The sequence below is a fragment of the Bos taurus genome, chromosome 13, assembly GCF_002263795.3.
Source record: "Bos taurus isolate L1 Dominette 01449 registration number 42190680 breed Hereford chromosome 13, ARS-UCD2.0, whole genome shotgun sequence".
In the NCBI taxonomy this organism is placed as follows: Eukaryota; Metazoa; Chordata; class Mammalia; order Artiodactyla; family Bovidae; genus Bos; species Bos taurus.
In genome coordinates this window covers 31,318,780-31,335,006 of record NC_037340.1, presented here as the reverse complement: position 1 = coordinate 31,335,006, position 16,227 = coordinate 31,318,780, and the positions used below count along the sequence as shown (strand labels likewise).

General features: G+C 39.6%; 1 protein-coding gene across 1 annotated transcript in view; it reads left to right on the top strand.

The window, feature by feature from the left end:
• Positions 1-16,227, top strand: part of CUBN (cubilin) — a 259,194-nt gene that overhangs the window by 200,590 nt on the left and 42,377 nt on the right. The window contains exons 57-59 of the mRNA NM_001192575.1: positions 4,523-4,723; positions 7,119-7,248; positions 11,942-12,159. Of these exons, the coding sequence (NP_001179504.1) occupies positions 4,523-4,723; positions 7,119-7,248; positions 11,942-12,159 (549 nt within the window). The remainder of the gene's footprint in view (positions 1-4,522; positions 4,724-7,118; positions 7,249-11,941; positions 12,160-16,227) is intronic.

Sequence of the window (16,227 nt, the reverse complement as noted above, 5' to 3'; positions counted from 1 at the left end):
ATTCCATAAACACGAGAATGTCATAGGCGGTGTAATTTAGACTAAAAAAAGATGATGCTGTCAAATATACTGTGTAAAATAGCCACACACAGCACTGCCAAAACCAATGGTATGTGTATGATTAGAAGGCAACCTGTATTTAGGGTGAACAGTAACTCCCTGAGTTTAGTTGACCAGGTAGGGTAAAGGGCTGAGCTTACTGTGGACTACCTGACCTGGGATGGGGGGTATTTTAATATTTTAGGACGGGTTTCAATGCCAGAATGGCCACTTGCTAATGACATGACTTTGTACAAACTACTTAATCTTTCTGGTAATCACTGTAATTTTTGCAAAAATATAAAATAGTACTTGTGAAAGTCAGATTGTGCCTGTAGAAACATATCTTGTGAATGATAATTCATCAGAGTGGCCATTTAAAAAATATTTATTATTTAAATTTATTTATGTGGCTGCACTGGGTCTTAGCTGCAGCATGCAGAATCTAGTTCCCCAACCAGGGATAGAATCTGGGCCCCCTATGTTAGGAGCTCAGGGTCTTAACCACTGGACCACCAGGGAAGTCCCAGAGTGGCCATTGTTTTGTTCTTTTTGGTGCCACCAGTCAGGATCTCCAGACACACCTTAATGTGAGTCACCTGCGAACAGATATTTGGTTTTTCCAGATTCAGTGATTTCTTCTTTACTGATGGATTTGCTCAGAATCGCCCAGTTGAAAAGATTACTTTGTATAAGATCATATCCTTATGATCATGTCTTGTGACATTTCTAGTGTTACACGTACTCAGCATTTCCAAACTGCTTAGTGAGTCATTTTCTGGCTTAGATTAAATGAATCATGATGATTCCCCAAAAGGGCAACATTAATCAGATTTATTTTGTAATTAGATTCTTATCATTAATCATATCCATACCATAGTTCATTGAATACCATCAGCAAGTTAGAGATCCATTAGCTACAGTAAAAATAACCTTCCACCCACTTCTAAATGAGCCTCAAGAATTCATGTGCAGTGTATTGTGGTAAAACAGAGAGAGAATTGCTCTCAAGGAAAATCAGAGCCTGTCTATAGGAGCATCTGTCTTCCTAGCTGCTAGAGGCCATAGAACTGTTTCTGAAAGATTCTGTCCAAAGTATTTCTGAGTCCAAGCAGCCAGCAGAGCCTGTGTTGACTGGGTGGAGATGAACATTCTATTTCTGCTTTTTTTTTGGTGGTGGATTGACACAAAAGTTGAATTTGTCAAGGAAAAAATGATCTATTCCAGGCTATGAAATACTACAGGGAAACACCCTTGTCCATACGCTGTCTACTAAACACTGACAACTGGTTAGGAAAGATTTTACCTTTCAGGCTAGTTGAGGGCTTTTTGAAGCTTTTCCTACAGAGAGGTTACAAATGTTCACTGACCTACTTTCTACTAAACTGAGTTGCTCTGAAAGCATGTTATGGTATTTTATGTTGGCCTAGGTTTCTCTTTCTCCTTATTATTACATTTCCAATACTAGTCATTCTATGAACCACATACTTTTCTATACAATCACTACTGAACTATAAAAATTTTAGGGAAGTCAAAAGTCATAGAAGAAATTTCTATTTGAGCTCTTAGAAGACTTTTAAAGTTACCTCAAGACTAAAATGGGTATTCTTAACAGTGCCTTCCAAAACTGTGAAATAAAAATAGAGATTTGACAAATTCAAAATGTTACTTTGCTCAAAAAGAAAACAGCAAAAACAGACAAAATATGAGAAAGTATGAGAGAGAAACCTCTAATGTTTACACTTATTTTGGAATCAGGTGTCATCAAGTACTCATTTTACTTTCCCAAATATTGAACAGTCTAAAAGTATGTTTTTCTGTTCTCATTATTCCCATGGCCAAGCAGATGCCTCCAAGGTGCCAGGAGGATTATAGGCCTTTTTTCTTTTTTTAACTTTATAGAAGAAAAAAAACACTTCACAGATGAGGTAACCTAAGGCAAACCTTTGCCTTCTGTGTCTTGGTTTCTCTATCATTAAAATTACTAGGCAAATTCTAAACTCAGTTTTTCTCCGATCCAGAGTATCAGTGATAAGAACTGAATAGAGAGTAGTCCCTTGACACAGAAAATGGGGAGAACAGCGCAAAGGTTTTCTGCTTTCTGTCTTCCAGAGATGGTCTCAAAGGTCCCACAAGTAACAGAGCTAGACTTCCAGAGCAGCCAGTTGGCAAATCCTATGTAGTGTTTGCCTTAATTTTCCTTCATTAACTTATAAGTTCTGGCTTACAAGCTATGCATAATAGAAAGCCAAAAGGAAAAACAAGAGAAAATTTGGTTTCAGATTTTTTTTTCCTTTTGCCCATTTTTCCCACCAAGAAGCAGGATAATTGACTTTCGTCCACCTTAGTTCACATTTCTCCTCTGTTTAAACTAATTTTTTTAAGTGGCATTATGCAGCTACTTACCAGTTCTTTGCTTCCATAATTGTTTCTCAAGAAATCAAAAAGTAGGCCCATTTCACAATTCACTACTTTAGAAAGCATTGAGCAATGGTTCTTCTGAAATAGTTCCTGTTGATGTTTTATGCAGATTGGTCAAGCTCCAGCAGAGATGGTATAGTTGTGTGAGGTCCCTTGCTTGACTGCCTGACAAGACCTTGACCACACTCAGCCAAGCTGATCTCTGTACCAGGACCTGCTTCTCCTTCCCAGGGGATCGTCCTCCACTGAGGAGTCCAGCCTGAAGCTACTCAGAGCTGCCCCCAATTCACATCCCTCTCCTGAGAGCCCTCTGCTATTTAACTGGGAAGACTTTAGCATATCTATAATATTATACTATTTCAACAAAAAGGATTTCCCACTATTTCTAGTCCTCTCTTAAATCTCTGCCTCTCCATGACTCTGAAAGAAAATCGAAGTCTGCATCTAAATTCCACAAGTTTCTATTATTTGCCGAATTACTCATCCTTGGCTTCCTTTCAGTTCTCTCCAAGTTCATGGAATCATGATGAAATCCAGAATTGAACATGGCTCTCTGTAATGAAGCCCAGAATAATGTGATAAAAGTTGTATTTCAAGACACTAGATAGAGCTTTACCCATTTCAAATAATACATGTGCTTTACAGTTTTTCAGGAGGATGGAAAATAGACATAAAAACAAATCATGGAGGATTATTTTATACTCAAAGATTTCAATAGTAAATATTCATAAAATCACAGACTGAAGATCAAATTCAGAGTGGCTGTAGTGCCTTGTCCCATGACATGAGCTCTTGTCCATGTAAACAGTGTCATTCCATTTCAGGTAACTACTTTTCCTGACAAGTTTTCACATGTCTGATTGAATGCTACCACCTGGCCATTAACTCAACTTTGAAATACATCTTGCTCCTTAAAGAACATTTTTTAAACCTTGACTAAGTTCTTTTTCTCTCCCTCAAAGACAATCATCTAGTTGCATTTAACTACATTCCACTTGGGAATTTTGCATATATTTTGATAATATATTCAGTTGGTTCCCCTATGACTATGGACTTCAAGGAGATCCAACCAGTCCATTCTGAAGGAGATCAGCCCTGGGATTTCTTTGGAAGGAATGATGCTAAAGCTGAAACTCCAGTACTTTGGCCACCTCATGTGAAGAGTTGACTCATTGGAAAAGACTCTGATGCTGGGAGGGATTGGGGGCAGGAGGAGAAGGGGACGACAGAGGATGAGATGGCTGGATGGCATCACTGACTCGATGGATGTGAGTCTGAGTGAACTCCGGGAGTTGGTGATGGACAGGGAGGCCTGGCGTGCTGCGATTCATGGGGTCTCAAAGAATCGGACACGACTGAGCAACTGATCTGATCTGATGATTATGGAAAAGTGTTTAATATCATTATCTTCTTATGGTTTTGTCACCAAGTGTCTTCCCATTGAAGAATCAGTGATATTTTGATCTAATGCAGTGAGGTGATACGCAGAGCTCTACTGACATAGATTTGTGCCCAGTTACAAGCATTTCTATTCCACTGTTCATGGTAGAAGTCCCTTATCTATGTATAAACTTCGCTGTTACAGCCAAGTTTCTCACTAGCAGCACTTTAGCATTTGGGGTGGAGTCATTCTTGTGGTGGGAGGGCAGGGGGCCTGCAGTATCCATCTACCCCCACCATGCCAGTGGCACACCCCAACATGACAGCAAAAAAAAAAAAAATGCCTTCAGATATTTCCAGATGTCAATCAGAAGGCAAAATTGTCTCCTATTTATAATCATGGAATTAAAGGAGTCATTTTATAAGAAAGAAAATTCTGGATTGTTTCAAAATAGGATTTACCTCTTGTGAAGGTCTACCTGTTTCCTCATACCTGTGCTTACTTGGTAACTAGGGTGAAAGTAACCTTCAGGAAACTGAGTTAAATAGTGACTTATCAAAATGATTGTTGATTTTAATTTCTGTGTAAATTGCATGAATCTTCCTCACATTTTTGTGTGATCGTTTACATTGCTTCCGATTATTATTTATGTTGCTTCTGGTTGTTCCCTGCCCTGAACAGCTCACTCCGCAGTAACGGGAAGCTGTGTCAATGACGGCGTGCACATCATCAGGGGTTACAGCTTGTCTTCCACGCCTTTAGCGACCCTGTGTGGGGAGGACAGCCTGTCCCCTCTCACCACCTCTGGTCCAGTGCTGCTTAACTTCTACTCAAACGCACACACCACGGACTTGGGATTCAAGTTTTCCTATAGGATAACTTGTGAGTGACTGTAATGATGTAGTTTGGAATTTTCTTTTCTTTCTTGAGCAATTTCCACAGGAGATTTAATTGTGATTCATACATGACCAACTTGAAGATTCAGAGACTTTAAGGGAAAAAGTTATTAATTAGATACATGGTCTAAAAATACTTAGGTATTTTCCTTTTTAAAATGGGGAGGCCCTTTTTCATAAACTTTGACAGAACTACTCTTTGAAAACCAAATGGAAGATAGAGATTCAGTTTTGATCATTTTTATTTAGAATGACTAGCCACCTTTAGTTGTTTGTATGTAGCATAAAGTAACTTGTTTGACTTTAACTCTGGTGAAAGGCAATGCTTTATAAATTAAGAAAAAATGTAAGGGATGTTTTTATAGTCTCCTGGAAGGAAAGAGTTTTTTTTTTTCTTTTTTCTTTTTTCTTTTTTTTTTAGCAATATGTAAAAAGCACAAGTAAACAAAAAGGTTGATGTATTCAACTATGTGATAATTTGCAACTTCTCTATATCAAAGGCAAGATGAGAAGTCACATATTGGACAAAGATCTTTGTAGCTACCAAGATCTTTTCAGATTTTGGTAGACAGCTTGATCAATGTTTGTTTGAAAATCATAAGACTCCACTTCCCTGTTTTGAATGGTCTGTTCCTCTCCTGCAATAAACTTCATTGGTTTGCTAACAGCAAATTTTTCCCCCATGTCATCCCAACTCCAATAATGACATGGGCCAGAAAAAGATCTTGCAGAATGTTTGTTTGATCTTTACTTGACGAAACCCATTGCTAAAGGTAGAAAGTCAAATCATTTTCTTTAAAAAAAAAATTATTGTTTCCATCCACAGAGGAGACTGAAAATGTTTATTTACTCATGAAGAAGGCCTTCACAATGTGTCCACATTAGCTGCCACCCAAGTCCTGACTCCATTTGTAATGTATGATTTTGTGTGGCTCTGGGGTTCTGTTGGCACAAACAGAATAGAGCCATGAACATTCCTTCCCCCAGCTGTCTGCTGAGTAAGGATAAGGGGTGGTTTGTTTTATTCTTTTGCTTCAGCTAGTGTTATGGAGAGTTTCCTCCCTGCTTTATATTCTTTTAGTCTTCAATCCCTCATTTTCCTAAAACACTGTGTAAAGGGTTCATGTTATCTATTCTGAGAGTCTCCTTTAAAGAGGGTTATTGATATTGAAATTTCAGATCCTGACAATGGACAAATTTAGGAGTTATTTAGGCATAGTTTTCAGAGACCATATAATTGTGTACAAGATGAAATAGAATAATGGCTACACAAATCTAACATTTAACTCACTGCAGATGTACCAAGAGGTCTCAGCACGTGAATTCTTATGGGCATAGAGGATAGCTTTCTCTGCAAGGTGGACTCAGCTAAGACAAAATAAACAAACAGACAAATAAATAAATAACCTTTATAACCTTAAATGGGAGCCACTATTTGGTTATCATTTCTAACAGAAGTAAATGGAACACATCCGTTGACAATATATCATCAGAGTATAGTAACCTTACTATAATTTTAGAATCACAATATATAATAAATATAAACCTTTCTTGCTGCAGTGAGAATAGGGCACTTTCCATCACTGGGTAATACAAGTTCATCCTTCTTACATGCGAGGTCAAACAAATAAAAATTCTATGTTTTTTTACAATGGAATTTCATTCCATTTTTACAGCTGTTGTTTTATTGCCTAGTAGGAATAACTAAGGGTTGTGGGCTATTAATTGCTGGCCTCAGGGCAAGGGATAGGCCTTGTTTCTTCAGTAAAACTTGTGTAAATATGGTCCTTACCAGTCTCAGGACTAGCTAGAAATACACAGGACCCAAGAGTTATGCATGTGAGCCCAAAAAGGAAACTTAGCTCCATTATTCCAAAAGTGATTTCTGGAACATCACCTTGTAATACTCTATCATGGACATAGGAGACTCCAATCTATATTATTTAAGATGTTTAGATCACAGTCCTTCCTGGGTTCATAAGCCCACGATGCGCCTTGCATTCAGCACACCTTTTCTAAACTTCCAGCCATCACTGTCATCTCTTTGCATCTGTCACTTCAGTGTAAAAGAAGGACGGTTCTATTCCAACACACGGAACATTCTCTCTCATTACCTTCACGTTGGCCATTATTTTGGGCTCAGATTTATTCCATTCCAAGAGGTGCCTTGAAACATTCTTCCCTGCTTCTTACTGTTTCTTCCCTCCATGGCAGTGGGAAAGCATGAATTATTTGTAAACCCAATAAAGGGAGGTTTATATTGCTCTGAGACAAATGATTGTCTTCTCTCTTGGTGGTAACATAGTAAAGAATGTCTGACAATGACTTTCCTCTGCTTCGAGTCATAATCATTCTCTGCATATCCCCCACTTCTATCCCAGCCTGCGGTGGTGTGTTCAATCTCTCCACTGGAGTCATCAAGAGTCCTTTGTATACCTACTCCAACTACCCTGACGACGTGCACTGTCTTTACACCATCACTGTCAGAAGCAACAGAGTCATCCAGCTCAAGTACGTAAGACGCATTACTTTCTTGAGAAAACTGTTTCAGCTCTGTTTACAGAAAAGATATTCCTTTAATGATGCAGACTACTGATGCTCATCAGAGGTACGTATGAGAATCTGGAGGAAGAGAAAGCGAGTCTGTGGTGTGGTCCTGGTAGCCTAGGACATGGCCTCCCTACCCTCCACACAAGCCAGTGGTCATGCAGGGAAAAACAGGCACTCAACCAGCTCAAACAATTGTTGGAGTTTTCCAACAGTTTTAAAGGAGTTTATACAATGGGGTGTAATGTTATAAGCCTATCTCAAAGGGTGTGGGGAGGGCAAGAGAAAGCAATTTTCATTTTGGAGACATATAATACTTGAAGAACTTTAATGACCACTTGCACCATTCTCTTATTTAGTTCTTCATACAATCATATGAGGTATATATTATTAATCTCACTGTACTGAAGAGAAAACTGAAGCTCAGGAGTATCACATAACTTTTCCAAAGTGATACACTATTACATGAAAAGTCAAAAAAATCCTTATCAGATTTCCTCCCCAAAACATGTCCTTTATCCTTCCATATGCTCTCTCAAAAGGTAAATTTTCTAACTACTTAAGAAATTCATTTTATTCCTGTTTCAGAATATTTCTAAACTGGTGCTCAACAAGGTATCTTATATCATCAGTAAATTCTCCCCTGATCCTGCCTACTTCCAACAAGACTGATTAAAGGAAAGTAACCTGCAGTTCTCCAAGTGATAAAGTTCACAATTGTTGTCATCCAAGATAATTTATTTCTAACTCCTGTGTTTCAGTGATATATAGCATGTGGTGGAAAACTCCGAAAGTTGCTGTAGTTTATGGCAATATAGAATTTTTTATAGACGCTTAATGGGCTAGGACTCCTCCTACCTCTGTCCCTCCTATATGACTGTGATCACATTCTCTCCCCCAAGTCATAAACTCTCTGCAGTTTACCTCCAGAGACTCACATATCAAATGGGTCCTTGGACTGTAAGATGGGTCTTATCAGGGGAGGGGCTACAGGCTGGATCCTGAAGAACACTGCAGCTCCCACCAGAGACTGTTTAAGGACGCCATGGCCCAAAGCCAAAAATCCTCTAAGTCCTCAGAACAAAAGCTTAAACAACAACTGCCGGATGGCCAGGAGCAAGAGGTCTGTGAAGGGATCACCTGCTAAGAATGGAAGCTTAAGGGATAGTTCTTGTCATTTGCCATCATGGCCCAATATTTGATTCTCACATGTGTAGGATTATAGCATATGCTATAATATATATATAGGCCCTGGGGCTCACCATAGTCAAAGGTCAGAGCAGTATGTCTGGAAAACTATTTATTGTATTCTTTCTAAGAAACTATATTCTGTGAAACAGATACTCTCTTAGGTACCGCAGAAGTTGTAGACTGTAGTAAAACAGATTTTTCAAGGCTCTCAAAATAGGCCAGCTTCATGAGGTTTTCTGGGTTAACGGGTTTTTCCAGATACTTTCTGTGCTGTCATGGGAAAATGATACAAACCCGAAAAAGCTTTGAATCCCTCCTGGAAATTCAGGTTTTTATCTTTGTTCATGGATTCATGTTGTGGAAAATAAGTGTATTGCCTATAGAAAATAAGAATGAAAAAAGTATTTTTGGAAGTTATCTAGTAATTGTTTTGCCCTCTTCTATTACAGGAACATTAAATGTTGCACATGGTTAAAGAAAATTAAGAAACTTTTCATCTTGATCTTTATCATCAGTTTGAAAACATTCATCCAACCAAAACATATTGTATCATTTTAACATACTGTATCATTTTTTCTTAATCCTCTCTAATCATGAGATATTTAAACAAGTATTCCATATTATATGCTATTTATTACAGAGGCTTTGCCAACAAAGGTCCATCTAGTCAAGGCTATAGTTTTTCCTGTAGACATGTATGGATGTGAGAGTTGGACTATAAAGAAAACTGAATGCTGAAGAATTGATGCTTTTGAGCTGTGGTGTTGGGGAAGACTCTTGACAGTCCCTTGGACTGCAAGGAGATCAAACCAGTCTATCCTAGATGAAGTCAGTCCTGAATATTCATTGGAAGGACTGATGCTGAAGCTGAAACTCCAATATTTTGGCCACCTGATGCAAAGGACTGGCTCATCTGAAAAGACCCTGATGCTGGGAAAGATTGAAGGCAGGAAGAGAAGGGGATGACAGAGTAGGAGATGGTTGGATGGCATCACCAACTCAATGGACATGAATTTGAGTAAACTCCTGGAGTTGGTGATGGACAGGGAGGCCTGGCATGCTGCAGTCCATGGAATCGCAAAGAGTTGGACACAACTGAGCAACTGAACTGAACTGAACAGAGGCTAGCAAAAACACACAAAAAAACAAACAACCCACCAGATAACAAAAACATCTGAGACAGAAGAAGAACCTATCAAAATAATGACATGATATCAAATAACTTAAATAGATTTTTTTTAAAAAGCTATAATAAACCCACCATAATTCTGAAGAAAATCTAGGAGAATATATACATAAATAGTTGGTTCACTTTGCTGTACATCAGAAACTAACACAACATTGTAAATCAACTATACTTCAATAAAAAAAGAAAAGAAATACTATGTTAAGCAATAAAAAGAAAAGTCAGGGATGTATCTGTCAGGATAGGTTATAAGTGGTAACAAACAACTCCAAAGCACAGAGGCTTAACTCAGCAAGTTTCTTTCTCACTTGTATGAGTGTGTCCAGAGTGGTGTAGCAAGGAATCACCTCCTAACATGGTCACTCAGCCACCCAGGTTGATGGAAACTCATTTTACATTTGCTTCCATGATCATCACTGCAGTGGAAGGCAATGTGCAAATTGAGTAGTAGTTCTTAGAACTTCTTCCAAAAGGAATATGCATGACAACTGTTTACATTTCTGGGGCCAAAATATCTCTTAGGGCCACGTCAGACCTCTAGTGTTTGTCACAAAAAGACAATCCTAATAAATGTCAGGAAGGTCTAGAGCTGGGATGACTGGTAACATGCCCATGATGACTACAGTGATCTGAAATGTGAATTACTGCTTACCTCAGTAAAGTGAGATGCAAGAGAATTTAATTCATTCTTTTGTACCATTGGTTTCTTATATTTTTTTTCTGAGGAATAACTTATTTCATATTCCTGGTTTTCAAAATCACAGAAATAATAATCTTTTGTTGGGTCTGTTCTTTTCCTTTTCTTTCTTTCTTTCTTTTTTTTTTTTAGCATCTTCTTTATGCCAGGTCTTCCTGGGTGGCTCAGACGGTAAAGCGTCTGTCTACAATGTGGGAGACCTGGGTTCAATCCCTGGGTCGGGAAGATCCCCTGGAGAAGGAAATGGCAATCCACTCCAGTACTATTGCCTGGAAAATCCCATGGACAGAGGAGCCTGGTAGGCTACAGTCCATGGGGTCGCAAAGAGTTGGACACAACTGAGTGACTTCACTTACTTATCCCAGGTACCCTAGTTTGGTTTTAGTTATATATAGCTTCATTTAACCTTAGAATAAAGTCTGTTTTAAAAGAAACAGAGTGTAAGAATGAAAATGAAGCTCTGCTTCTCAAACCAGCATTTTCCCACTCTGTTATATTAGCATCCTTCCCATAAATAAAGAATAGGATAATAGTACCACTTGATGTCACAGAAGTAACAAGGGAGCAGAGTAAATACCATATTTTTAATGAGACTGGGAAACCAAAGTGTTGCTCAAATGATAAATGAGTATCAGTTCAGCTTGTCAAAGCTTAATGTCAAAGAGACTTACTATGTCCTTGACTATAAAATCCTGGAAATCCAGAGCTGTGTCTTACTCATCTGTGTATTCCAAAAGCTTATCATCAGTTCAGTTCAGTCCAGTCACTCAATTGTGTCCAACTCTTTGCAGTCCCATGGACTGCAGCATGCCAGGCCTCGCTGTCCATCACCAACTCCAGGAGTTTACTCAGACTCATGTCCACTGAGTCGGTGATACCATCCAACCATCTCATCCTCTGTTGTCCCCTTCTCCTCCCGCCTTCAATCTTTCCCACATCAGGGTCTTTTCAAATGAGTCAGTTCTTCGCATCAGGTGAACAAAATATTGGAGTTTCAGCTTCAGCCTCAGTCCTTTCAATGAATATTCAGGATTGATTTCCTTGAGGATGGACTGGTTGGATTTCCTTGCAGCCCGAGGAACTGTCAAGAGTCTTCTCCCACACCACAGTTCAAAAGCATCAATTCTTCGGCACTCAACTTTATAGTCCAACTCTCACATCCATACATGACTACTGGAAAAGCAATAGCTTTGACTAGATGGACATTTATTGGCAAAGTAATATCTCTGCCTTTTAATATGCTCTCTAGGTTGATCATAACTCTACTTCCAAGGAGCAAGCGTCTTTTAATTTCATGGGTGCAGTCACCATCTGCAGTGATTTTGGAGCCCCAAAACATAAAGTCTTTCACTGTTTCCACTGTTTCCCCATCTATTTGCCATATTCTAGTCTCTCAAAAAATTTCCTCTAAACTTTTGAACTGATCAGTAAAATAGTATATTATTTCTAATGTTTCTTAGCAAGTGAATCGTGGATGCTCGTTAACCTTTGTCCTATCTTTTTTTTAAAAAATAAGAGCTAAAGCTATAATTTAATGGACGTACAAACGGAGAACATCACTATTAACCAGGTTCATTTCACAGGTTCAATGATTTTTATGTGGTTCCCTCGGCTTCCTGCTCTGAAGACTACTTGGCAGTTTACGATGGTTCTAACATCAGCGATCCCCTTCTCGGCCAATTCTGTGGCTCCAACCTTCCACCAAATATTAGGAGCAGCAATAATAGTATGTTCCTGGTGTTCAAGACAGATTCAATTCAAACAGCAAGAGGTTGGAGGATAACTTTCCGGCAGACATTGGGTAAGAATTTTGGACCTGTAAATCTGTTTTTTATTACTGTTACTGTTCTGCTTTAATTTTTTTTCACCTGCCTAAAGTTGCTCTTCATTTAAGTTTAGAGGAATATGTCACATAAAATTTTGGTTTTAAAAATTACATATAAGGTATGTTGAGTGAAAAAAAAATGACTCAACAAATGTGTCTCTCTACTATTTAAAGATGAAGTCTGTTTACAGCAGTATCTCAAATGAGACTTGAGTCTCATTATCACCCATGAAAATAGTGGGAGTTGAGCCTGTAGGTAGCAAGGGCCAGATTAAAAAAAAAAAAAAAAAGGCCTTGTGGCCTGCGTTGACTTTATCCTTAAAATGGTGAGGAACCTGGGAGAATTTTAAGTAATGCATGTCCAGACTCTGCTTCTAGAAGCATCATAGTGGTAGCAGGGTAGAGGAAGGCTCCGTGCTATGTGCTTAACCGTTCAGTTGTGTCCAACTCTTTGCAACCCCATGAACTGTAGCCCACAAGGCTTCTCTGTCCGTGGGATTCTCCAAGCAAGAATACTGGAGTGGGTAGCCTATCCCTCCTCAGGGGTTCTTCCCAACTCAGGGATTGAACCCAGGTCTCCCACATTGCAGGTGGATTCTTTACCATGTGAGCCACCAGGGAAGCCCAAGAATACTGGAGAGGGTAGCTTATCCCTTCTCCAAGGAGACTTCCTGACCCAGGAATCGAACCAGGGTCTCCTGCATTGCAGGCAGATTCTTTACCAACTGAGCTATCCAGGAAACTGAGAAAGACTCCGAGGACTCATTAACCTCTAAAGGAAGAAGCTCATTACAGAATTCTAGATGAGGAAGGTTGAAAGCTCGAACTAACACAGGGTGAATAGAAACAGAAGGAAAGGTGAAAAATCTCAGAGATACTCAGAAGGTAGAATACTCTGGAAGTACAGTGTTGGGAACTTGATGCTTATTAATGAGGACATGAGTTGAGAATGACTTTTTGTGGGTAGCTCGCTGATTAGTAGGGGCTTCCCTAGTGGCTCAAAGGGCAAAGAATCTGCCTACAATGTCGAAGACCCAGGTTTGATCCCTGGGTTGAGAAGATCCCCTGGAGAAGGAAATGACAATCCACTCCAGTATTGTTGCTTGGAGAATTCCATGGACAGAGGAGCCTGGCAGGCTACAGTCCGTGGGGTTGCAAAGAGTTAGACATGATTAAGCGACGAACACTTTCACTTTCTTTCACTAGTTAGTGGTGCCTTAGGAGGCTGAGGTCTAGGGAAGAAATATTATATTTGGTTTGGATCATTTTGGGTTGGAAGACCTATGAGATATCTAAATGGAGAAATACAGGAGGAAATTGAAGCTTGAGAAGCAATTTGGGCACAAGGTAGTAATCAGGGAGCCCTTTAAAGGTAAAAGAGAAATCCAGATGAGAGGCTCAATCAAAAATAGCACCCCTGTAATAGCACTGCTTCTGAGAAATAATTATCTGTAAATATGAGCTTAGAACTTTTTTTAAAAAGCTTTTTATTTTGTATTGAAACGGTTAGTTGCTCAGTCGTATCCAACTCTTTGTGACTCCATGAACTGTAGCCCATCAGTTTCCTCTGTCCACGGGGTTTTCCAGGCAAGAATACTGGAGTGGTTTGCCATTCCCTTCTCCAGGGGATCTTCCTTACCCAGGGTTTTAACTAAGGTCTCCTGCATTGCAGGCAGATTCTTTACTATCTGAGCCACCAGGGAAACCCTGTTTTGTATTGGGGCATAGCCAATTAACAATGTGGTGATAATTTCAGGTGAACAGTGAAGGGACTCAGCCATACATATACATGTATCCATTCTCTTCCAAACTTCCCTCCCATTCCAGGCTGCCACATAACATTGAGCAGAGTTCCCTGAAATATACAGTAGGTCCTTGTTGGTTATCCATTTTAGCTTAGAAGTTTAAGTTTATTAAAATATAAAGTAGCTAACCAGTTCTCTGTTTATCTGTACTTGTAGCATCAGTGGCACAGTCTAAGGTCATTTATATCTGATTCTGGGAAGTGTTCTGATTCTTCACTTTGAATATAGAAGTGATCAATGTTCTAAAAACAAAAAGCTCACAAAACAAATCACTTACTGTGACTACTCAGAGAGACCTGGGGCGTTTTCTATAATAAGCATTCTACCTCAGTGTTCAAACTCTTTCTTTCTGTTTACCCCATGTTGTGCCAAACCTTCTTCATGCCTCTGATAGCAATCAGAGCTTACCTTCACCTTCTTTACATTTGGTATGTGATTTTTGTCATGCATTTCTCGAGGGAAGCAATTAGACATTTGTGTTTTGAAGTCTTCCCAATAAAACGCAGACATTGTGACAAATGGAATCAGAAAATCAGAAACCCTACTTAGCTGTATCAACAATAACTTGAAAGCAAGTCTTATGGGTAGACAGGGAGCATTCATTTCCTTAATAGAATTGCCTAAGTGAAATGGCATACAAAACACGGAAGGCTATTTTGGAAAAAAAAAAAAAAAACTTTCCTTTCCTTTGGAGCTTTTTTGCACAAAAGAACTCATCTATCCATACCTTTAGCACAGACTTTAGAATCAAATGACACGTAATTGCATAGCTCATTCTGCTGCTGCTACTGCTAAGTTGCTTCAGTCGTGTCTGACTCTGTGCGACCCCATAGACGGCAGCCCACCAGGCTCCCCCGTCCCTGGGATTCTCCAGGCAAGAACACTGGAGTGGGTTGCCATTTCCTTCTCCAATGCATGAAAGTGAAAAGTCAAAGTGAAGTCGCTCAGTCGTGCCCGACTCTTAGCGACCCCATGGATTGGAGCCTATCAGGCTCCTCGGTCCATGGGATTTTCCAGGCAAGAGTACTGGAGTGGGGTGCCATTGCCTTCTCCGTAGCTCATTCTACCCACTTTCAAATTGTTTTTCTTTTTCCTAATATATTCTCACATGATCATTGAAGTCATCTTAAAGCACTCTATATGGTCGTCACCTGCGTGAAGCTTAGTCAGTGTTCCCTAACCATATGAATTATGATGTTTTTCTCAGCCACAAAAAGACATTTTGGGACTTTATGTGATTTTACTGAACTGAAGTAGTGCAGAGGGAAAAATCGTGCAGTGTCAAAGCCCCTGCTGCTAAGTCACTTCAGTCGTGTCCAACTCTGTGGGACCCCATAAACGGCAGCCCACCAGGCTCCCCCGTCCCTGGGATTCTCCAGGCAAGAACACTGGAGTAGGTTGCCATTTCCTTCTCCAATGCATGAAAGTGAAAAGTGACAGTGAAATCACTCAGTCCTGTCTGACCCTCAGCGACCCCATGGACTGCAGCCTACCAGGCTCCTCCGTCCATGGGATTTTCCAGGCAAGAGTACCAGAGTGGGGTGCCATTGCCTTTTCTGTCAAAGCCCCTGCTTACCCATAAACACTGGACACTTTCAGTCAATAACTGTTTTCCTCTGGTCACAGAGAGAAGGTTTACAGGCAGAGAGCAGAAATGTGGTTTCATTGCTTACCAGCCATGTGCTACCCCTGCATGCCCATCACCTCTTCCTTTTTAAAAAATATTTATTTGGCTGCACTGGGGCTTAGTTGTGGCACATGGGATCTTTAGTTGTAGCATGCAGGATCTAGTTCCCTGACCAAGGATCGAACATGCACCCTCTGCATTGGTAGAACAGAATCTTAGCCACTGGACCACCAGGGAAGCTCCCCTCTCACCTCTTCTTCATGTATAAATGCCATCAGCCACTTGGGAATATTTAAAGAATAATTTTAAGTATGTTTAGTGGTTTTTTATTTTTTTACTGAACACCTGAGTATTAAAATTTTGTACTGTTTTGATCTTAAAAACCTTTCAAGACCATACATATAAATTCACTGTTTGCTCTGCATAGCCTTTCAGTTTGATTTGGTTTTTGTTGTTTCTGGTGAGGAAAAGGGAGAGGAACCATTAAGGTATGATGAATTCTAGGGTTTATAGGATATTTTCACTACAGGTCTAGATAAAAATCTTAAGCTTGGCTAATAAAATGCACTTTTCACCTCAGTGTCATCCATTTCAAACTGCCCTGAGCATTCT